The sequence below is a fragment of the Protopterus annectens genome, chromosome 4.part0 (genome assembly GCF_019279795.1).
Source record: "Protopterus annectens isolate FY-2018-M chromosome 4.part0, PAN1.0, whole genome shotgun sequence".
NCBI classification, from domain to species: domain Eukaryota; kingdom Metazoa; phylum Chordata; order Ceratodontiformes; family Protopteridae; genus Protopterus; species Protopterus annectens.
The window spans coordinates 913812191-913837001 of NC_056733.1; the positions used below are offsets into that span (position 1 = coordinate 913812191).

Below are 24811 nucleotides of genomic sequence, written 5' to 3' on the forward strand. Positions count from 1 at the left end.
GTGCAATATTTATGCAAAGGAGAAAGCCAAATTAATCAATGTGAAGAAGGCAGCCCCAAAGATATTCAGAGAAATAAAGGCATCCAGATATGGAAAATTTCACAATAAAAAAATAACATCACAAAGATAGAATGTAGAAAAGAAGATTAGTAAAGCAGAAGTTAAAAAAAATAGAAGTTGAAGTTATGGAGTGCCTGCAACGTGAAGGATTTGGTGTAGAAGGTCCAACACAGATTACATCACAGCAAGATGGAGTGAATTCCCAAAGTATGGAGAAACAGGAAGATCAGGAAACATCTGAAGAAGACATTTGGACATGGGAAAGGAAAAGAGAGTTAATATGGTGTAATATTTATCCAAAGGAGAAAGCAAAACTAACAAATACAAAAAGAGCAGGAATCCAGACATGGACAACTTTACAATACAAAAAAGAAGACGAGAAACAGCAAAAGTAGAAAAGGAGATCAGTAATGGAGAAGTTAAAGAAACAGAAACTGAGGTTATGGAGTACCTGCGAAGTGAAGGATTCAGTGTAGAAAATCTAATTCAGAAAGCACCACAACAGGATAGAGTAATGGATATCCAAATTAAGGGGAAATCAGTGGAACAGGAAGCAATTGGTCAGGTGCCATATGAAGATAATTTGGAGCCTTCCACAGGAAATCAGTTTAAACACTCACTTGAAGCTAGACAGCAAGGAACAACAGGAAACTGTGGAAACTCTGATGCAGTCAATGTTGAGGAGTGATAGGCCATTGAGTTCCCATATGATAGAACAACGGATGGCATGGGATGAAGTTGAACAGAATGTGCCACAGGAAGATGCTATAGAACTTCTACAGAATGCCCCCAGGAATTGGAAAACAAAGGATGTGCCCTCAGTTCGGAAGAAAATAAACTAAGAGAAGAGCTGCTTGATTTAATAGACATCGATAGATACATCAAGATCAATGAGAGAAATAGACTGCAGAAGGTTAATAAAACCAAAATAGTTAGACGTTTGATAAAACAAATGAACACAGTAATTAGGACTGTTCATACAGACTCATGTGATATAACATAAGTAAACAGGATATATTACTGTGCAGCTAAATTAATAACTGATAAAGTTATACTACAAGAACACTGGGTAGTGAGGGAAAGGAAGGGGAGAAATCGAATACCATCATGGAAGTATCAAATAGAGAAAACTATAAAGCAATTAAGACAAGAAGTGTCACTGTTAGAAAACTATAGAAGAAGGAATAGATCGGCAGAAATATTAAGACAGACGTGATAAAAGCAATGCACAGTATTAGAACAGACCAGGATCTATCATGCACTATTGCAAATAACAAACTAAAAATTTCAGTACAGGCGGAAAAACCTAGAAGATACGAAAATAAATATAAAGGAAAAGTACAAAATAAGCAATTTATTGATGACCCAAAAAAGTTTTATAGAGAATTGGGAAACAAGGTAAAAGGAATTGAAAGACCACCCAAAATAGAAGAAATAGATGCATTTTAGAGAAGTATCTATGAAGATCCTGTAGAACATAAAGATGCTAAATGGATAGAAGAAGTTAAAGAAAGAATAAGAGGTTCAAAGGTACAGGATATGAAACGGGATGAAGTAACAGCCAGAGGAACTGAAACAAAGTTAAGAAAAACCTCTAACTGGAAAACCCCAGGCCCAGATGCAGTACCTAATTTATGGCTGAAAGTATTAACATCTTTGCACAAAGATTTAGCCATGAGTAAGAACTATTTATATGCACCCCCTGAACAGACACCAACCTGGCTAACGAAAAACAATGCTCCGACTTAAAAGTGAACCTGTAAGCTACCCGAAAAATTATAGACAAATAACTTGCCTTCCGACGACGTATAAACTACGCATGGGAATTAATGCTGACAGAGTTTATAGTCATTTAGAAGAAAACTCAATTATGGCAGTAGAACAAAAGGGCAAAAAAAGAAAGTCATATGGAATAAAGGATCATTTGTTGTTAAATAAAGTCATAGTGGAGAACTGTAAAAAGGGGAAGAATCAAAGTATAGCATGGATTGACTACAAAAAAGCATTTGATAGTATTCCACATTCACTGATAAAAGAGTGCTTAAAAATGTATAAGATACACCCTACATTAATCGGCTACATTACAGTGACCATGAAACAGTGGCAGACCACATTGCAACTGAACCATGATAAAGGACAAATTATTATCCAAGGGATAAAAATTCAAAGGGGGATATTCCAGGGTGACTCTCTGTCACCACTGCTACTCTGCCTTGCCCTTAACCCATTAAGCTGTTTACTTAATTGCTTAGGCCATGGCTATAACTTGGCTACTAGAAAACAACAAATTGTAAAGACTTCTCATCTTCTCTTTGTCAGTGATATAAAACTCTATAGCTCATCAGATGAGAAACTGAAAGCACAACTGCAAGTTGTCAAAACTTTTTCAGATGATATAAAAATGTCATGTGGTCTTGATAAATATGCAAAAGCGACCTTTAAAGCAGGAAAACTACAGCACCAGGAAAACATCAGTTTGGGACAAGAATGTGATATAAAAGAACTTGAACAAGAGGGAGTGTACAAACATTTGAAGGATCAACAATAAAACATGAACAAATGTGAATAGAACTTAGTAAAGAATACTTTAGAAGACTTAAATTAATCCTGAAAACAGCTATAACATCTAGGAACAAAATTCAAGCTGTAAACCAATTTACTCTTCCTGTCCTAATTTACAGTTTTGGAGTGATTGACTGGCCACAAAACGTGTTTGATACATTAGATAGGAAAACAAGAAGGATGCTTCATGCTCACCAAATGATTTATAAAAATCAGTGCATACCAAGATTATACATTCCCTGTTCTGAAGGAGGGATGGGCCTCCTTGAAATTGATTATATGTATAGATCTGCAATCGTGGGACTCCACACATATCTGCTGACCTCATAAGATCCAAACGTAGTGAAAGTTTTGAAACATGAGGAGAATAAATCTAAGAGGACTTCTCTGCTTAATTTAGCAGAAACATATATGCATCAAGCAGGAATGGAAATCAAACCAGATGTGGATAAACCTCAGGCAGCAACTGAATGTGCCAAAAAACAAAAGAAAGAATATAAGGTGAAGGACCAGATGAGAAGGCAAGAAATGTGGAAAAAGCATAAATATAGTTGCAAGTATAGACATCTTCTGGAAGAACCTCATGTTGATCAGGAACGAACGCAGGAATGGTTAAGGAGAGGTGAATTCAAACGAAGAGATGAAAAGTTAATATTGGCAGCCGAAGATGGTGAACTACGTACATGCTGGTTTACAAAGTCCATTGAACATGTGGGAGAAACAGACAAATGTAGGTTTTGTAAAACCGAATTGTAAACAGTTGCTCACCTTGTAGCAGGTTGCGACATACTAATAGCAGAAGGACTGTATACTGAAAGGCATAATAATGTGACACGATTGTTGCACTGGGGATTGTGCAAACATTATGGTACTGAAGTGGCTGAAAAACACTGGATACATGAGGTCACAAAGCATCATAGAAAATGATGAAGTTTATATCACTTGGGACAACCCACTGCCAACAGTTCAAAATATAGATGCTAGAAAACCGGATATAGTGGTTCAAGAAAAGAAGACAAGAGTAGCATTGATCACTGAAATTTCCACACCCATTGACTACAGTATCTTGCGTACAACAGAGACACAAAGTCATAAAATATCAGGAAATGGAGGCAGAAACGACAGCAATGTGGAAGAAAGATATTCAGACAGTTCCAATAGTAGGAGCAATGGGTCTTATAAAAAAGAACCTACAGTCGTATTTAGATATGTTACCAATCCCAGTAACTCTGTACGAATTGCAGAAGGAGTCATTACTGGGCACACTGTGGGTGCTCCGAAGAGCACTTTTGGCTGACATCAAAGATTGAAACAATATTAATTTCATGAACTTTAATCGTACTTTGACTTAGGAATGGGGTCCATTCCCATCATGGTATTAGAAACCCAAAAGACTTGGAGAAAAGACAATGCAGTAGAATACTTTAACTCCACATTCCTAAGGATCCTAACTAGCCCCAATCAAATCAATTAGAATACGTAGCAATACTGCCCCCTGGTTACAAAAAAACACAAGGACCTTACTAAAACAAAGGGACAGAGCTTGGAAATCCTGGCAACAACATAAAACACCCACACCTAGACAAGCCTTCTTAGAACTTAGAAATAGGGCAAAAAAAAAACAGATTAAAATACACAAACGTAATCACTATATATCCCTACAAAAGAAATATAGTAACAACCTACAAAAATTCTGGGCTGCAGTGAATAATATCTTCCAACCTGGAAAAAACACCACCAAATATGCAAGGCACTAACCTTGATATAGCCTCCAACTTTAACAACTACTTCACCTCCTCCATACTGAAACTCTTAAATGTTTCAAACCCCACTACCCTCCCACCAACCCTCAAATCCCAATCAAACCCACCAACCCTCCTTCTCACTCAAACCAGTATCTATATCAACCATCCAAAAACTCCTAGCAAAACTCAAACTAACTACCCTTGCTGTCGACAATCTCCCAGCTGAATACCTCCCAACTTGCATCTAGGGCCTTCGCTTATCCAATCTCAATATTTATAAATAGATCTATTAATGAACACTAGCTTCCATCCTTATGGAAAATCTCATACATCATCCCCCTTCACAAAGGTGGCTCCTCCACCGATCTCTTCAACTACCACCCAATCGCAATCCTTTCACCCCTTTCAAAAATTCTAGAAAGATGTATCCATTACCAACTTCTCTCCCATCTACTCTCCAACAACCTGCTCGTTAAAACCAAACACAGATTTCGACCACGCCATTGTACCACCACTGACCTAATTAACTTCAACACCATAAACTCATACAGGAATCAAGGGAAACTTGTCTCCGCCATCTTCCTAGACTTATCTAAAGCATTTGACACACTTTCCCACAATAAACTCTTATCCTCCCTCTCTGAACTCAACCTTGACAACTCTACCTTATAATGGTTCAGCACCTACCTAGATAACCGTTCTCAGTCTGTCAAATGGCTCAACTCCCTATCGCCCCCACTCCCAGTCAAATGTGGCATACCTCAGAGCTCAATACTGGGCCCCCTTCTCTACAAAATTTTTACAAACCAACTCCACTTAGCAACCACAAAAGCCGATATAGTCTAATATGCAGATGACACTACCCTAATCTGCTCTGCACCCAACATCCATCTCCTACAAATCCAAGCTCAAGAATCCTTTGCAGAAATAGAAAACTGGCTAAACAATTCTCAGCTCATACTGAACCCTAAAAAACACAACTAGTACTATTCCACCCAATAAAGACTAATGACCCCATCTTCTCCATTCTTTCTACCAATAACACCCTCATAACACCAGTTTCTGAGGACAAACTACTAGGTCTTAAAATTGACCATAACCTTAAATACAGTAAACACATATCCATGAACCTATGAACCTATATTTACTCCGGGTATCACTTCTGTGTCACTGTTAGACAGATGCACAGTATACTAACCTCGAAAAAGGACATTGCAAAATTCATTTTAAAATGGGGGGCGAAAGCCAAACACACACTGGCTAGGCTTGTAAATGCCCTAGGGCAGATAGCCTAGTATGAACCTATAACCAAAGTCCACAAAAAGCTACAATGCCTCTACCGTAGCAAAAAGTTCTTAACCTCTGAATCCAGAGCTGCCATAACCACAACTTACCTGTTATCAACACTACTTTACTCAACCTCAGTGTTAACAAAATAAACAAAACCGACCTGAACAAATTTTCAACATGTTACAACAAAACAGCTAGCTTTGCAACCAATGCTAAATCACGCTCTCACCACTGTCAGTCATTACAGAAACTACACTGGCTACAATTCCCAAACTTACTTCACTATCACCAGCTCAACTTAGCCCATCAAATACTATACCACCCAGATAAAACCCCTGCCCTAGTAGGCCTCCTAAACTTCTATAGTACGAACAAGGAGCTACGATCCAGTAAAAGTCTTAATTAAAGTCATTCCATGTAAAAACTGCTCAGGGAATTCTCTATTCCCTAATGAAGTTGCAAAAACATGGAACACCCTACCACCAGTCCTCAGGCTACTAAACTACACTGCTACATTCAAAAAACTCCTTAAATCGCACCTTTACGGAAAACATTTATGCAACTGTAATGAGCTCCCTGAATCCACCTCATCCTAGGCCATCATTCATTTACTGGCCCTGATGTACACTATTCCGCTGACACTATGCTCAACCTAAGCAATTTTGTACATATGTAAATATCTAGTAAATCTGTTAATAACTGTAAAGTTCAGTTGTATTGTATTGTATTTCAATTGCATTTTACTCTGTACTTTTGTTAAATTTTTATCTACTTTTTACTCTCTGTAACTCTGTGGAGCTTTTCTCCCCAGGACTCTGCTGAAAACGGACACTTGTTGTCCAGTTGGACTATCCTGGTAAACAAATGTTAAATAAATAAATAGTACCACCTACCTGGACATGGCTAAAGTGTTTGATACAATACCGCACTGGGGCACAGTTGAGAAACTCAAAGAACTGGACATAACCGCCTACATAATTCTCTGACTTGCTAGCTGGCTCACAGACAAGACTCATGAAGTTAGGATTGGTGGTACCACCTCCACTAAGAGACTGTTCACCGCGGGGTACCCCAGGGCTCCATGCTTGGACCCCACCTATTTAGCATCTACTTCTTGGCAGACCAGGTACACAGATGACTGCAAACTGGCAGCTATCATAGATTCTCCCATGGCACAGACATGTTACAAGAGGGTCTAATACAGATAGATGACCAATGCCAAAAATCACAGACTAAAAAGTTATCAGACCCATCAGTGAGTATAATGTCCTCTGTGACGTGTACCTGACCAGACACATGCAATAAAGGGAACGTCCACACAGGTCCCTTGCCACAAGACTTGCAGGGTATAAATGCATGCTCCTATATGGATTGCATTAAAGCCCTCTCTCTACATTGTGCCTCCTGCAGGTTACTGAAAGGCGATCTACGATTGACATACAAGACATCCTCAGATCCAGCTCTGATGGACTTTTTGCACATCCGCAAAATGAAAATCATCAGAACCACTAAATTCAAGGATTTAAGTTTTGCTTGTGACATCAATAAGACGTGTTGGCAAGACAGATATGTGTCTCAGAGGATCCCCATGCTCTAGAACAGGCTTCCCATTCATAATGGAGCAGAGTCCATCCCTAACCCTATTTAAGTGTAACCTTGACTAATGGATGGGAAATCTGAAATTCACCCAGGGTCTGATCCTAATGTCTGTTATAGAGACATGCAGACAGTAACTCCCAAACTAACATACCCCCCACATAACCTCTAGAAACTTCCGAATTAACATACCCTCTCCAAATAAATTCCTGTGATACATAGGGACAAAGCTGTGTTGGATTGCATGGCTAGGCATATAAAAGCCCTGGTGGTAGTTAGCCTAGTATATACCCATGAACCTACGTGATGTTATTCATGCTTATTATTTCTCTAAAATGTGTACAAATACTACAAAACTATCTCCAGAGACTCCTGTCAATTTTGTGGCTTACTAATATTTAAATACATCAATCCACTTTGTATACATTATTTAATCTGGGGTACACTATATTTACGTATAGCCAACCTTCTTTTATGCCAACATTTCTAGTCCCTTCCCCTAGAAGAAAAAAAAACTGTAAAACAACTAGCTGACATATCATATACATTATTTCAATTTGTTCATTTGATAATGTGCTTTTTCATATTTAAAAATACTAATTTTCCATTCCCATCTTATTTTTAATCCTGTTAGTAGCTGGAAGACTAAAACACTGTGGGTTCGATTCCCACTACAGGTGACTGGTTTACTGAAAATGCAGTGCAGCATTATGAGGGATGCTGCACACTCGAGTGTATCATCCTCTGGATGACACATTAAACAGAGGCACCATCTACTTGAGTTAATGTAGGGGAAGTTCCCTAATGCCCTGGCCAGATTTCTGGGTCAAGAAAGTATTACAAAAAAAAAAAAAACCTTTGGTTTAGCTCACTGCATTTTTTTTTGCATAAGTATACAAGTCTACAAATTCTCTCTGCTGAATTATTTCAGTACACAACTGTTAAATACACTGGTACTTGTGCACTGTTTTTACAGGGCTTGGTTGAAAACATCCGTGTCTGTCACTGGGATGGACACTGCCAAATCACAAGATATGGTGAGCAGGTATCAGACTTCATCTGAAAAACCCGAGTGCTCTCTCGGTTTACTTCAAAAACATATTCTTGTGAAGAAATATGCATGATTTTGGCAACTTTTAAGAGTGGTACTTACCGGGTTTTGCTTCCTTTGTTCTGGCAGGCACAGAAGTATTCCATTCTTTCTCACTGCTCACGACTCAAAATCTATTCATTTTATCTGTTTTAACTTTCTTGTTCTAAAGTTATTTTCAGGCTGTGTATATGGTTGCAACACTCAATTCTTTTTTATAAAACTGCAACTTAAATCACAATGCTGCTAACTTTCTTTTTTAATTTTTGGCTTTCCCTCTTTCTTCTACCCATTTGTTTCCCTTTTATTGGTCCAAGGGTTAGGCTTAAGTCAAAACTTGCATTTGCATGCACCAAAATGGATTATACTATATACCCATATCCCACCACTCCCACAGAAATGCATGGCAGTTGCACCCCATTTTTAGCTATTCATGTAACTCCCAATCACACATGCCTATCACTCTGCACATTTCTTTACTTTACTACCATATCATTGGCTACCATCTACATTGTGTGTCATGCTGTTTTACTTCGCACCTTTCTCGTTCTTCCACATTGTTGTTTTCTCCCTTTTGTCTACAGCCTTAGCTGTATCCCCCAACACTTTACAGGTTTTGTATACAACTTCAGTTTCATTAAGAGCGGGCGATATTTACAGTATAACAATTAACATCTGTCATTCTGTATACATTCATTACTGTCCAGTCAGGTATTCAGAACAGTGATCAAGATTCAGTTTTATCCTAAAGCAAGCAATACTTCTGACAGTTTTCAGTTATGCAGCTTTAATCTAGTGAACACACTGCAGTGATCCTAAAACAATTCTTCTACAAGTTGAGACAGCAAAATTGTATCAGGAAAGTAACAAGGGAAAGTCTATTACATGGCTACCTGTAACTGGTGTTCTTCTTGGCCTATTACATGGCTACCTGTAACTGGTGTTCTTCTTGGCCTATTACATGGCTACCTGTAACTGGTGTTCTTCTTGGCCTATTACATGGCTACCTGTAACTGGTGTTCTTCTTGGCCTATTACATGGCTACCTGTAACTGGTGTTCTTCTTGGCCTATTACATGGCTACCTGTAACTGGTGTTCTTCTTGGCCTATTACATGGCTACCTGTAACTGGTGTTCTTCTTGGCCTATTACATGGCTACCTGTAACTGGTGTTCTTCTTGGCCTATTACATGGCTACCTGTAACTGGTGTTCTTCTTGGCCTATTACATGGCTGCCTGTAACTGGTGTTCTTCTTGTCTTTTAGCCGATATCCCCTCACAAGCACAGATGAAATGCTGCTCAGCTTTCATCAGTCTGCACTGCTTTGGCCTGCTTCTCTAGTGATACAAAACGGATTCTGTGAGAACAATCCATCAGCTCCACAATAAGGCATGGCAGGCTACACACGACTGTTACCACAGGCTGGAACTTCACAAGTACAACAAGCTGCTAGAGCCTGATAATACAGACTGGAACTGCAGATGTACAAGAGGCCACATGAGCCTGTCACCACAGACTGGAACTGCAGATATACAACAGGCCGTGTGAGCTTGTCGCCACAGACTGGAACTGCAGATGTACAACAGGCCATGTGAGCCTGTCACCACTGACTGGAACTGCAGATATACAACAGGCCGTGTGAGCCTGTCACCACAGACTAGAACTGCAGATGTACAACAGGCCGTGTGAGCCTATCACCACAGACTGGAACTGCAGATGTACAAGAGGCCACATGAGCCTGTCACCACAGACTGGAACTGCAGATGTACAATAGACCACGTGAGCCTGTCACCACAGACCAGAAAGTACAGTTTTGTACCTACCATAAATGTAGATGTTCGAGGATCCACATTGCTGCAGTCCTAACTATTGGGTAGTCCGCTGTCCAGTCGGCCCGAATACCAAAGTATATGGCTGACGTCGGTCACGGCGCATTAGACTGACGTCAGTACGTCAGGGTACTAATGCGCATGACCGACGTCATATCCTCAGTCTTTTCTTGCCCCAGATGTCAGAAGACCCTAAAAAGACAAGGCCAAAACCAAAACACACCAAACATACCTGCACCAAAAACATATACAATATATACAAAGGTACCAGAATATAATCTCACCTACACAACCACCCCTAAACACAGAGGGAAGGAGGGAGGAAATTGGACTGCAGCAATGTGGATCCTCGAACATCTACATTTATGGTAGGTACAAAACTGTACTATGTTCTTCATTCCACATTGCTGCAGTCCTAACTATTGGGTAGAATCCCAAAGCAGAGGTAAGGGAGGCTGGCAAATCATAAGGAAGCAGGAGCTGATAACATGCCTTGCAAAATAGCTGTGGCAAAACCAGCCCTAGACTTAGAGTAGAGAGGAAGGTGGTAATGCTTAGAGAAAGTATGCACTGAACTCCAAGTAGCTGCCTCCAAAATATCCTTAGTTGCCACCCCCCTTACAAATGCTGTTGAAGTGGCAGTAGCCCTAGTGGAATGAGGCCTAATCCCAGCTGGAATCTCTTTGCCATGATGGGAATAACAAAATGCAATGCAAAACCCAATCCACCTAGAAATAGTTTGTTTTGACACAGGCTTGCCCTGAACTCAAAGCAAAAGAAACAAACAACTGCTGAGACTTTCTAAAATCCTTAGTCCTGCTTAAATAATAACGCAATTGCCTGTGTACATCTAAAGTGTGCAAAATCTTTTCCCCTTTATTTTGGGGATCTGCATAGAAAGTAGGCAAATGAATAGTTTGGTTTAAAGCCACACTAGAAACCACCTTAGGCATAAAGGAAGGATTAGTACGTAATGATACCCTATCCTTATGAAAAATCAACAAAGGCTCAACCGCCATAAGGGCCTGTAACTCAGAAACCCTTCTTGCAGAAGTAATGGCCAACAAAAAAGCAGTCTTCCATGACAAGTATTTCAGGTCAGCAGTAGCTGCAGGCTCAAAAGGTTGTAGAGTAAGTTTCTCCAACACAAAATTGAGATCCCAAGCAGGAGTAGGAGCTCTACGTGGGGTCTTATATTCTTTGCCCCCCTAAGAAATTGCTTGAATAAAGGATGTGAAAACAATGGTGGGTCACAATCATAGTGAGCTGAAATTGCTGCAGCATGAATCTTAATGGAAGAGAAAGACAAACCTTTGTCCAATAACTCAGTAAGATATTGAAGAGCCACACTCAAATTAGGCTCAAATCTCCAAATTCTGTGCTGCAGTCCAAAATAAAAATCTCTTCCATTTTTCTGCATACACTTTCCTTGTACTAGGTCTTCTGGCTTCCATAATCACATTTAAAACCTGTTGAGGAAGTTGAGACCTACTGTCTTTCAAAACAGAATATGCCAGGCTGTTAGATGAAGAGTTTGAAGCTTGACATTGAGCAGATGACCGTCCCTCTGAGACAATAGGTGTGGAATCAAGGGTAAAGGCCATGGAGGCTTCCTTACCAGACTCCTCAGCAATGGGTACCAGTGCTGCCGAGGCCAATCTGGAGCTATTAAAATCATCCTTGGCTTGTCTTGTCTGACCTTTAGAAGCACCTTTGGGAGAAGAGGCAGAGGTGGAAAAGCATACACATGAAGATTTTTCCAACTGAAAGAAAGAGCATCCACTTTCCAAGCTGTGTGATGAAATCCCTTCGTGCAAAACTTTGGCAGCTGGTGGTTTAGTGGAGAAGCGAACAGATCTATGTCTGGAGTTCCCCATGACACTGTCAATTTTGAAATACATGAAGATCCAGTTTCCACTCGTGGGGATCCATGATTTGTCTGCTTAACACATCTGCTAAGGAGTTCTGTGCTCCGGCAGAAACCTTGCCTGAAGAGTTAGTTGCAAGCTGAGCGCAGTCTCCCATAAAATCATTGCTTGCCTGCACAATGGGTAAGAATGTGTTCCCCTTGTTTGTTGATGTACCACATGACAGTTGTGTTGTCTGTTAGAATCAACACCTGCCCTGGAAGAAGTAACTCCTTGAAAGCCATTAATGCAAACTGGACTGCTAACATCTCTTTCATGTTGATATGTAGATGCTGTAGTCTGGCAGGCCACTTGTCTTGTATCCACTTTCCATTTAGATGAGCTCCCAAGCAATGTCTGAGGCATCTGTCGTTAGAATCTGACTCGCCTCTGGCCGGGTCACAGAGAGTCCCTTGTTTAGGTGACATTCCTGAGCCCACCACAAAAATTCCTTTTGAATGCAAGGTATTATTTGAATGACAGTGTCCAAATCCTGGCAGTGCTGTGTCCATAGATTTTGAGATACCATTGTAGCTTCCTCATATGCAGTTTGGCATTGGGAAGCACCAGAATACAAGATGCCATGAACCCTAAGGCTTGAAGGACTGTCCTTGCAGTCAGCCCGGACTGAAGAGATAATTGATGGAAGTAACTGGAAAGATTCTTTTGTTTGTCCGGGGTTAGAAAGGCCATCTGGGCTGCTGTATTCAGTCTCACACCCAGAAAGCACATGTCTTGAGAGGGTACTAGACTGGACTTTATTTCGCTCACAGAATACCCTAGGCATCTTAGCACTGCTATGACATATTCCAAATGCTGTAGAAGGTCTTCCTTTTTTTGAGCCAGAATCAGGCGGTCGTGCAAGTAAGGATAGATTTTAATTCCTTTTAGCCTGAAGTAAGCTATCACTGGAGCCAGAACCTTTGTGAATACTCTGGGCAGTAGATAAGCCAAAGGGCAATGCAGAGAACTGATAATGAGAATTTCCAGCTCGAAAATGCAGATACTTTCTGCAACTTAGTCTTATAGGCACATGAAGGTAAGCTTCCTTGAGATCTAAAGTTACCATCCAGTGATCTTTGCCCAGTAGAGGTAAAAGCTGTTGTAACGTCAACATTTTGAACTTTGGAATGTCCAGATAAGTGTTGAGGATAGATAAATCCAAAATTGGTCTCCACGTGTTCCCCTTCTTTGGTACTAGGAACAGGCGAGAATAAAATCCTAGGCCCCTTTCTGGCACAGGAACTGACTGAATGGCTCCTATTTGGAGTAACAGAGAAATTTGTCTGCGAGCCTCTGTTCTTTGTAGAGGAGGAATGTCTGGCATGCCTTTGAAAGGAGGCAAGGTATGGAAATAAAACCTGTAACCGTGGTGAATGATATCCAGAACCCATTTGTCTTGGGTAATTAAATCCCAATTTTCTTTGAAAAGAGACAGTCTTCCTCCTAGAGGTGCCGCCAGGCGAGAAGGTACTGGCAGCTGAAAAGGCAGGTCATTGGGTCTGCTTACGAAAGGACTGACCCCTGCCCTCACCAGAAATCTGAGCAGGTGAACTCCCTGTCCTAGGCCTAAAAGAACCTTGAGCTCTGCCCCTACCACGCCTAGACCTACCCTAGACTGGGAATCATAAGCAGGATAAGTCCATCCCTTAGCAGGCCAATTTCTACTAAACTCGGAGGCTGCACCTGCAAAAATCCTTAACAGTTTGCATAGACTTAGCCTTGTCCTCCATTTTCTTTAAAACTGCTTCCACAGGCGAACCAAACAACACATCAGACTGTAAAGGAGCATCCAAAATCCTTGTCTTAACATGCTCAGCTAAGTTCTGATCTCTCAACCAGGCGTGCCTACGAAGAACAGAACCAGTGGCAGCCACCCTGGAGGAGGCCTGCACAGCATCAAAACCACATTGCAAGGAATGTTTACCCACTTGTTCAGACACATGAACTAAATCCTGCAACTCTTTACACTCAATACCTTCCGCCAGAGCATCCACCTTAGATTTCAACTGTGAAAGAAGATAATTCTGATATTTTAACATGTGAAACTGACAATTCAACGCCTCATGGCTAAAGTGGAAGAAGTATACACTTTCTTTCCCCATCTATCCAAAGCCCTTGCCTCTTTATCAGGAGGGACAGGATTTTTAACAACTGAGGCCTTCACACCTTTAGGCCCCTGAGAGACAGTTTCGGGTCTGCCCTAGGACTCTTAAAAGATACTTATGAGCGTCAGGCACCCTATAATACCTATCCGGTTTAACTGGGGCAGGAGGCAAAGAATCAGGATTCAGGGAAGCCTCTGCAAAAACATCTTCCACCACATTCAAAACAGGAGGTATAGCTAAAGGCCTATGCTGGGGTAAAACAAGAATTCCCTAAGCCTTTTCCTGGAATCAGAGAAATCTTGCCCTTCCCATTTAAAATGCTCCCTCATGGAATGCAGAGTCTCTGAAAATGAAAAATCCTCAGGAGGAGAAGCTGAAGGAGTAGAATCATCCACATCAGAATCAGAATAAGGAGGGTACTCCTGCAAGTCTTCAGTCAAGACTCAGAAGCCTCGAGCATTGCTCAAAACTCTCAAACTCAGGTTCCACCCTAGGCCTCTTATCAGGAGGGGCATAGAACCCTTATCATAGTAATCAAATCCTCTGCCATTTTAAGCATATGTTTCTTAGGCAAAGACCCTGAGGCACTAGGAGAAACCCCCACTGAAGCAAAACTTGGCCTGCCCTCAAAGAAGCCTTGGAAACAGAAGGGGAGGCTCTAACCACCTTAGGAAGAGAAGGAAGAACAGCCACCTGAGAAGCCCCTCAGCCTGGCCTACTTCCTGAGAGGATACATCCTGTAACAGTAAAGTCTCTCCCTGAGACTCCAAAGAAACACCTGGCAAAACCTCCGGCTCCACTGAGTTCTAAAGAACCGACGCCTGGGACTGTCGGTTCTTCCACTCTAGGTTTTGCTGCTTTGTCCTTGCGCTTTTAGCGAAGCGGCGCCGGAGCATCCGACGGCATTTTATAATTACAACGCTTCCCAAACACTAACCTGGCACAGTCTAACCTTCTCTTAATAGTGCGTTTGTTAAATCTAGCACAAGAGTGGCATCCAACAACCCTGTGCTCAGGCCCTAAACAAGGTATACACAAAGTATGGTAATCCCTATGAGGTATCTGTTTCCCACAAGAAATACAGTTATTCACTTTTTCTGACATCCGGTTAAATACTGAGGCAAGAAAAAACCAAAATATTCCCCAACGGGGTACTTAGCCAACTTTGATTCGGTCTGAAACTCTGACTTCAGAAACTTTCAGAACGCCAACCTGCACTCGCAAAATTGCTTCTGCATCGGACCATGCGGCAAAAAAGACTGAGGATATGACGTCGGTCATGCGCATTAGTACCCTGACGTACTGACGTCAGTCTAATGCGCCGTGACCGACGTCAGCCATATACTTTGGTATTCGGGCCGACTGGACAGCGGACTACCCAATAGTTAGGACTGCAGCAATGTGGAATGAAGAACATCTGCAGATATACAACAGGCCGTGTGAGCTTGTCGCCACAGACTGGAACTGCAGATGTACAACAGGCCATGTGAGCCTGTCACCACTGATTGGAACTGCAGATGTACAACAGGCCATGTGAGCCTGTCACCACAGACTGGAACTGCAGATGTACAACAGGCCGTGTGAGCCTATCGCCACAGACTGGAACTGCAGATGTACAAGAGGCCACATGAGCCTGTCACCACAGACTGGAACTGCAGATGTACAATAGGCCACGTGAGCCTGTCACCACAGACCAGAACTGCAGATATACAACAGGCCGTGTGAGCTTGTCGCCACAGACTGGAACTGCAGATGTACAACAGGCCATGTGAGCCTGTCACCACTGACTGGAACTGCAGATGTACAACAGGCCATGTGAGCTTGTCACCACAGACTGGAACTGCAGATGTACAACAGGCCATGTGAGCCTGTTGCCACAGTCTGGAACTGTAGATGTGCAACAGGCCATGTGAGCCTGTCGCCACAGACTGGAACGGCAGATGTACCACAGACTGGAACTGCAGATGTACAACAGGCCATGTGAGCCTGTCTCCTCAAACTGGAACTGCAGATGTATAACAGGCCATGTAAGCCTGTCGCCACAGACTGGAACTATAGATGTACAACAGGTCATGTGATCCTGTTACCTCAGACTGGAAGTGCAGATGTACAACAGGCCGTGTGAGCCTGTTGCCTCAGACTGGAAGTGCAGATGTACAAGAGGCCATGTGAGCTTGTCGCCACAGACTGGAACTGCAGATGTACAACAGGCCATGTGACCCTGTCGCCACAGACTGGAACTGCAGATGTACAACAGGCCATGCGAGCCTGTCGCCTCAAACTGCAACTGCAAGTGTACAACAGGCCATGTGACCCTGTCACCTCAGAAAGGAACTGAAGATGTACAATAGGCCGTGTGAGCCTGTCGCCTCAAACTGGAACTGCAGATGTATAACAGGCCACGTGAGCTTGTTACCTCAGACTGGAACTGCAGATGTACAAGAGGCCATGTGAGCCTGTCGCCTCAGACTGGAACTGCAGATGTACAACAGGCCATGTGTGCCTGTCAGCATGACTGGAACATCACGTGCACAAGAACCTATGTAAGTTTGGAGTGGAATTCCATATGTACAAGTAACTATATGAACATGACACTGTTGAGTGGAATCCCATTTATTAAAACAGGTCACATGAGCACTTTAGCCATGGCCTAGAACTGAACTTTTAATGCCTACTTTTCCCCAAATGTATCTGAGAATTAAACAGCTACATCTTGTGGCCAGAATGATTCAGTATGAAAAAAAAACAAAGTGTGCACATTTGGCCAGCCACAGCGGAAACTAGCTAAAGTTAACACATACTTAGACTTAGTGGTCTGCCTTTAAAAATCAAACGATGAAAGCTGCAAAATGGTCAGAGTAATACTAAATGTTTATCCTCCTTGTAATATATTAACTGTAAAAAACAAACTTTTTCTCCTCTAAAGGAACCCATTACAGAAGTGTGAACATATAGTGGGCCCTCTGAATTACCTCAGCTGTGCTTTATTCAAAGAAATAAACACTAACTATTCACCAAAGTAATAACTCCGATATAAAAACACAAAATAGCCCGTACACAAAGTCAGTTCGCCATCCTTTAATAATGCCTTTAAAAAATTGGCATAAAATGGCGTACAACTCCATATATCCTCATAACATCACAGCATCACAACATACCTCTTTCGGCATCAAGCCTTCATCAGTGCTATGAATTATCCCATTACATACACCTTTAATAATGCTCCCTTAATTACTATTGGACATTACAAATGTTCATTAATACCAGATGCAAATAAAGAACCCAATTTAATAATCCACAATTTTTCTTTATAATCTAACAATGAATGCCACCTTACCTTATTTCTATTATTATAACAAATTCTATCAACAGTAATAAAAGTAAAGTTTGCAGAAGTGTGTGTATTATATTGTGTTTATGTAAAGCATTGGTAGTCTTAGCACATCTAATATCACTTAAATGTTCAGACATCCAAAGTTTTAAAGGACATGATGTTTGTCCCACATAAAATGCCGAGCATGTACAAGATGCTAAATAGATTACCCAGTCACTACTACAATTCCCATGCACTAAAATGTCAAAAACTTCCGATGTATTTTTAGGTGTAAATTGTTTCTTTTCTTACATATCTACAAAAGTTGCAATGTCCACATGGATAACAGCTAACCAATGGTCTACCATCCATACTAGTTTGGCTAACACCCTTATCCTTATATACTTTCTTATAATGACTGAACCAACCTGCCATCTTTCCTTTTCTATATGAAAAACGACATTTTGGGAGTAAAATCTTTTTAAATCTGTCATCTATTAATATAATGTCCCAATGTTTATACACTAAATTTCTAAAAACTGTTGCATTATTTCCAAAACTTGTAATAAACCTTAAAGGTTGCTGGACCTTTTTCCTAAAGAGTAGCATTTTTATGCTACTCTGGATTTTTTTTATTTTTGCTTCTCAAATGTCTGTACTTTTGAAATGTATTTAATTGTTATTGTGATATTGGAGCTTTTCTCCCCGGGCTTCCACTGAAAAATGGGCTCATTCTGGCTCAGTGGAGTTTTCCGGTAACCAGCATCAATAAATAAAATAAAAATAAATAAAACCTGATATTGCAATAAAGATCTATGTATTTTATTTGTAGATATGTAAGGTTGAGTAACTACATATTTAGAAAAAAAAGTCTTGCAAAACCTGAGAATAAGATCACTCTCCTGCTCTTCCAATTCCTGCAATGAGGAATGATTAAAAAATATCAGCGGGATGTTAGGGATTACTCACAAGGTAAACCATTTGAATATAAGAAAACATTTTGCTGGCACCAAGGTTCCATCATCAAACAATCTGCCATCATCAAACAATCTGAAACGTAAAAGGAAAAAGTCTATTCTGAAGAAATCTTCTTTTTCTTCTGAGACATTTGCGGATGAGTTTTCATCCACTACAGAAACGGAAGTAGTGAATAAAGTCCAGCAACCTTTAAGGATTACTACTAGTTTTGGAAATAGGGTATAAACATTGGGAAATTCTATTAATGGTTGACAGGTTAAGAGAGATTTTACCCTCAAAATGTCTTTTCTCATACAGAAAAGGAAAGATACTGGTAGGATGGTTCAACAATGGCAGGCTGGTTCAATCATTATAATAAAGTATATAAGGATAAGGGTGTTAGCCAAACTAGTTTAGAAGGTAGACCATTGGTTAGCTGTTATCCATGTGGACATTGCAACTTTTGTAGATATGTAAGAAAAGATAAAACAATTTACATCTAAAAATACATCAGAGGTTTTTGACATTTTAGTGCATGGGAATTGTAGTAGCGACTGGGTAATCTGTTTAGCAACTTGTACATGCTCTGCATTTTATGTGGGACAAACATCATGTCCTTTAAAACTTTGGATGTCTGAACATTTAAGTGATATTAGATGTGCTAAGACTACCAATGCTTTATATTAACACACTATAAAACACACTTCTGCAAACTTTACTGTTTATTATTGATAACATTTGTTATAATAGAAATAATAAGGTAAGGTGGCATTCATTGTTAGATTATAAAGAAAAATTGTGGATTATTAAATTGGGTGCTTTATTTACACCTGGTCTTAATGAACATTTGTAATGTTCAATAGTAATTAAGGGAACATTATTAAAGGTGTATGTAATGGGATAATTCATAACACTGATGAAGGCTTGGTGCCGAAACCGGTATGCTGTGATGCTGTGATATTATGAGGATATATGGAGTTGTACGCCATTTTATGCCAATTTTTTTTAAAGGCATTATTAAAGGATGGAGAGCTGACTCTGTGTGCGGGCTATGTTGTGCGTTTTGTTGAGATATTTTTGGGTCCTGCACCTACCCGTACTTGCATGGGTGTGTATCACTTCATGCAATAACTCAGATATGTCATGAAATACACCTGTTATTATAGAAAAGCCAAGGCTTCCGATCTTAAATGTAGAAAAAAAACATGTTACCAACATCTGACTGGGACAATGTCTGCAGTGATAGGATATGAAAACAACCATCGACCATATAACATGTTTAAGTACAACTGCATAGTATAACGGCTGCAGTGACCCTTACTAAGCATCTCAGGCACAACTTACACTCCTTGGGCATAAAGATTCACAGAATTCATCCTTCAATGAGAAAGCAAGTCACCAAGTAGCAGAGCCAGAGAAGCAGTTAACACAGATACAGGAGTTCTCCTGCAGACAGGAGGACTATAAAATACTTGTAAGATTCAATGGAGCTCATCTCTTCAGGTTCCTTTCACACTGCAGCTAACTGATGTAGAGCAGAGAAGGACCCCAAGATGCAGCCAGCTACCCATTCGCAAGAGAAAATGTCTGCAAATTCCCCAACTTGGGGATTTTTCACTTTTAGAAGATACACAATAAAATTAGATCAAATAATGCATGTCTGGGTACATACAGTATAGATGCCGTCTTTTTCTTAATTAAAAACTAGCTTCACCAAACTGCTTACGATCTTCTCTTGTCAACTTGCACCAACAATGTCTTCAAGACAAACCTGATTTTTAGCATTACAGGACTTATTAACTGTATGTCAAACCTTTTGCTTCCACACTACAACACATGCAACTTACTAAACTCAACTGCCTTGGTGCCATCTTGTCTGCAGGAACCAGTTAGGGCTTCTGTTGACTTACTCGACACAGATGTAATGTACCTTTATAAGCAGACTGACAACCTTTAGGTGATTCAGTGCCCTCTCCTTCCACATAGCCATTGCCAGATATTCACAGCCATTACCAGATATTCACAAACTCCTTATGTTGTTCAACTAACATGTCTGAAATGCACACATTGCCCTAACAAATACAGAAAGGAAATGTGTATTTAAGTGCTGTAATCTCACTTCTTTCCCCTACATTTTGTACAACTGTGGTGACGTAGAAGACATTTTATACACATCCCAATGTGGAAATCATAACATCCTTTCCTCTAAAATTTGTACTACTGTGGTGGCTTACAAGATATTTTATAGACTTCCCAACGTGGAAATCACAGCATACCTGGTGGTGCCACAAAGTAACACACACATCCCAGCGTGGAAATCACAGCATACCTGGTGGTGCCACAAAGTAATACACACATTACGACATGGAAATCGTAGCATACCTGTTGGTGCCACAAAGTAATACACGCATCCCGACATGGAAATCACAGCATACCTGGTGGTGCCACAAAGTAATACACACACTCCGACATGGAAATCACAGCATAGCTGGTGGTGCCACAAAGTAATGCATACATCCTGATGTGGAAATCACAGCATACCTGCTGGTGCCACAAAGTAATACACACATTCCGACGTGGAAATCACAGCATACCTGGTGGTACCACAAAGTAATGCACACATCCTGTCATGGAAATCACAACTTACCTGGTGGTGCCACAAAGTAATACACACATTACGACATGGAAATCGTAGCATACCTGTTGGTGCCACAAAGTAATACACGCATCCCGACATGGAAATCACAGCATACCTGGTGGTGCCACAAAGTAATACACACACTCCGACATGGAAATCACAGCATAGCTGGTGGTGCCACAAAGTAATGCATACATCCTGATGTGGAAATCACAGCATACCTGCTGGTGCCACAAAGTAATACATTCCGACATGGAAATCACAGCATACCTGTTGGTGCCACAAAGTAATACACACATTCCGACGTGGAGATCACAGCATACCTGGTGGTGCCACAAAGTAATACACACATGTCCCGATGTGGAAATCACAGCATACCTGTTGGTGCCACAAAGTAATACACACACATTTCGATGTAGAAATCACAGCATACCTGGTGGTGCCACAAAGTATTCTTCAACTGTATGACTTGCAATATTCAGTAGTACGTCTGCACAGTTTCCCTCTGTGATGTCATCAGGTCGCACATAAAGACATCTGGAACACAAAAAATCATCCAGACTGAAGTCCAGCATCAGAAAGGTATTGCAACTCAAAATAACACGAGGTGAACCACAAGAGGTGAAAAAAGTGAGGACTTTAATGGGTTAAATTCAACAGAAAAAAATAAAGTATAGTTCTGGGAACACAACCAATGACAATGAAATAAAATTATATTTTCTTAACAGTAAAACTGGCAGGTAAAGTGAAAATCAATAGTAAACCACAAACAAGAGTTTAAACATAATGTCATTTCAGTGATAAAACAGCAGTGCTGCCTCTTGTGACACTAGCATTCCAAAAATAACATTGTAGCAGATGATCTTGGGGGAGAAAACAGTACATGTGAGCATGTCATCGTGCATGTTGCTGCACAGTGACACATGTAAGCATTAAGCATTCTGACTGAGATAGCAACAGGATGTGCAGATGACAATGTCATGCCACAGACTGTTAGGGTTCCTGCTAAAGATTAGCGGTAGCTTGTCGAGTCTGGCTCATTCCTCCTACAGTCGACACCATCAAAAAGAGTGTTAACCGGCCACAGCACTCCTCCAAACGGTCACACACAGTGTGTGTATGTGCATGTGTAGGCCCACACATGCATGCAAGTAGAAAAAAAAATGAACACAACTAGTCCTTGATTGACTGAATTAGGGCATCTAGTAAAACTGTTAAAGCTGAAATGTGGCAATAAATGAAAATATAAACAGTGATAGTTTAATGTTTTGACAGCATCACCAAAGATGATACAACAATAACAAGAAAACACAATGGCGTTACCTGTCTTCTAATACAGAGTCCATTGGTTCCACCCCTGTTGTGTCCACAGCATGCAACTGATCGGCAAACTGGACAGCTTTAGCCAGTCGCTCTACACCTTCCTGGTCCCGAAAATCCACCAGCGCTAGCTGCTCCAGGTGATGAATCAGTTGTACAGAAACCTGGACAGAATAACAATGGTCAGCAGAGGAAAAAACTGTCCCTGTTTATAATACCAACAGCAGAGCTGAGAAAGGAGGAGCACAGCAAAGCTAAAGTGTTCAACTGGACATTAAACGGCAGCTTACAAACCTTCAAACTTAGCACTTTAGACACCTTACCCAACAGGCTTACAAGCCCTCAAACTACCTGATCCACCAGCCTTACAAATCCTTAAACCTGGAGCTTTAACAGACTTTATCTACTAAATGTCCAAACTCTCAGACTTTGAAACTTGGAGACTTCACCTACTGCAAAACTCCAAACGAGACCTAAAGGGAAGAAAATAGCCTTAAACAGCCTTTAGGGTCTAATACTGGCATACCTAAAAAATAAACACAATGATTACACGCTAAACAGTTAAACAGCAAGCAAAACATCAGCGTAGATAATACAAACACATGCCTGTATGTGCAGTTACCAGTTTGTCCTATCACTCCCTCCTGAATCCCATAACAGTGTCACCTACTGTGGACCTGCTTCTGAATCTTCTCCCCACAGCCACACAGTCACTTCTGTGGCTATAAAACAGTTTTACACCACATACAGATAGAACGTTGAAATGAGAAAATGCCTGTGTCTACATTAGATATGCAGGTAACTGCAAACAGTCAAAGTACACAAGTTCAATTATTTTCAGTGAGTTTTCTTGAAATGAAAGCTTTTCAGAACCTGAAAGATAATACATTACGAGGTAAACATATTTTACACCAGCTTATCCAAATCTTTCCATGTAAATCTTCTTTGGCACAACAGACAATATCAAGATGCACTCTTCCTTGATCCCAAAAAAAGCAGGTAAACGTGCTTTATTTTCCACATTACAGTCACATTCTTTTGTTTTCCTACTTACTGGACCAGCAGGCAATCACAGGAAGGGAAATGCAAAATCCAGGCAAACATGGGATGACTTCACCTTACAGTGGCATGATTAACCACTGCAGCATCCCTACAGTGGCATGATTAACCACTGCAGCATCCCTACAGTGGCATGATTAACCACTGCAGCATCCTTACAGTGGCATGATTAACCACTGCAGCATCCTTACAGTGGCATGATTAACCACTGCAGCATCCTTACAGTGGCATGATTAACCACTGCAGCATCCTTACAGTGGCATGATTAACCACTGCAGCATCCTTACAGTGGCATGATTAACCACTGCAGCATCCTTACAGTGGCATGATTAACCACTGCAGCATCCTTACAGTGGCATGATTAACCACTGCAGCATCCTTACAGTGGCATGATTAACCACTGCAGCATCCTTACAGTGGCATCATCCCTGGTAAGATCCGACCACAAACCAGTCACTTCTGAATTCGCCATCTCCCTCAACCCGCCCCCCCCAGCTAGGATCAAACAAAAAAACTTCGCCAAAGCTGATTACAACCTCCTGAGGGAAGATATAAACAGCTTCACAGCCCCCTCCCCCTCAACAAGAACTGGCACGTATGTCCAGACTTGCACCAAAGTACTATATGAGCATTTATATAGCTGCATGGAATCAGGAATACCCGACAGGATGAAATCCTCCTCCTCAAGGAAGAGTAAACCTGTCTGGTGGACATCTGCAATAAATAAACTCTATAATAAAAGGAAAAAATTGATGTCCAGGACCACAAAGGAGCAGATGCCTAATTTGAAGCAATCTCTCCTTAGCCTGAACAAGCAAATAAGAGCACTAGTAAAATCCTCCAAAGCAAACTTCGAGTCCAAATTGGCCACATCTACTAAAGACAGTCATAAGGCCTTCTTCACATATGTCCGCAATCTCAAGGGAAGCACCCAGATCTGCTCAGAACTGGTGGTCAAGGAAACCACATACACAAATACTGTACATATAGCCAACCTGCTAGCAGACAGGTTCAGTGAAAACTTCACCCCTCTGCCCCCCCCATCAGTAAAAAGTACAGTTTTGTACCTACCATAAATGTAGATGTTCGAGGATCCACATTGCTGCAGTCCTAACCATTGGGTAGTCCGCTGTCCAGTCGGCCCGAATACCAAAGTATATGGCTGACGTCGGTCAAGGCGCATTAGACTGATGTCAGGACGTCAGGGTACTAATGCGCATGACCGACGTCATATCCTCAGTCTTTTCTTGCCCCAGATGTCAGAAGACCCTAAAAAGACAAAAGGCCCAAACCAAAAAACCAAACAACCCTGCACCAAACATATATACAATATATAC

General features: G+C 41.0%; 1 protein-coding gene across 2 annotated transcripts in view; it reads right to left on the reverse strand.

The window, feature by feature from the left end:
• The window catches only part of GATC (glutamyl-tRNA amidotransferase subunit C), a 294822-nt gene that overhangs the window by 134773 nt on the left and 135238 nt on the right, over positions 1-24811 (reverse strand). For both annotated transcript variants that reach the window (XM_044068883.1, XM_044068882.1), the window contains 2 exons: positions 22419-22579; positions 21529-21632 (listed from right to left, as the gene is read on the reverse strand). In XM_044068883.1, coding sequence (XP_043924818.1) covers positions 21529-21632; positions 22419-22579 — 265 coding nt within the window. The remainder of the gene's footprint in view (positions 1-21528; positions 21633-22418; positions 22580-24811) is intronic.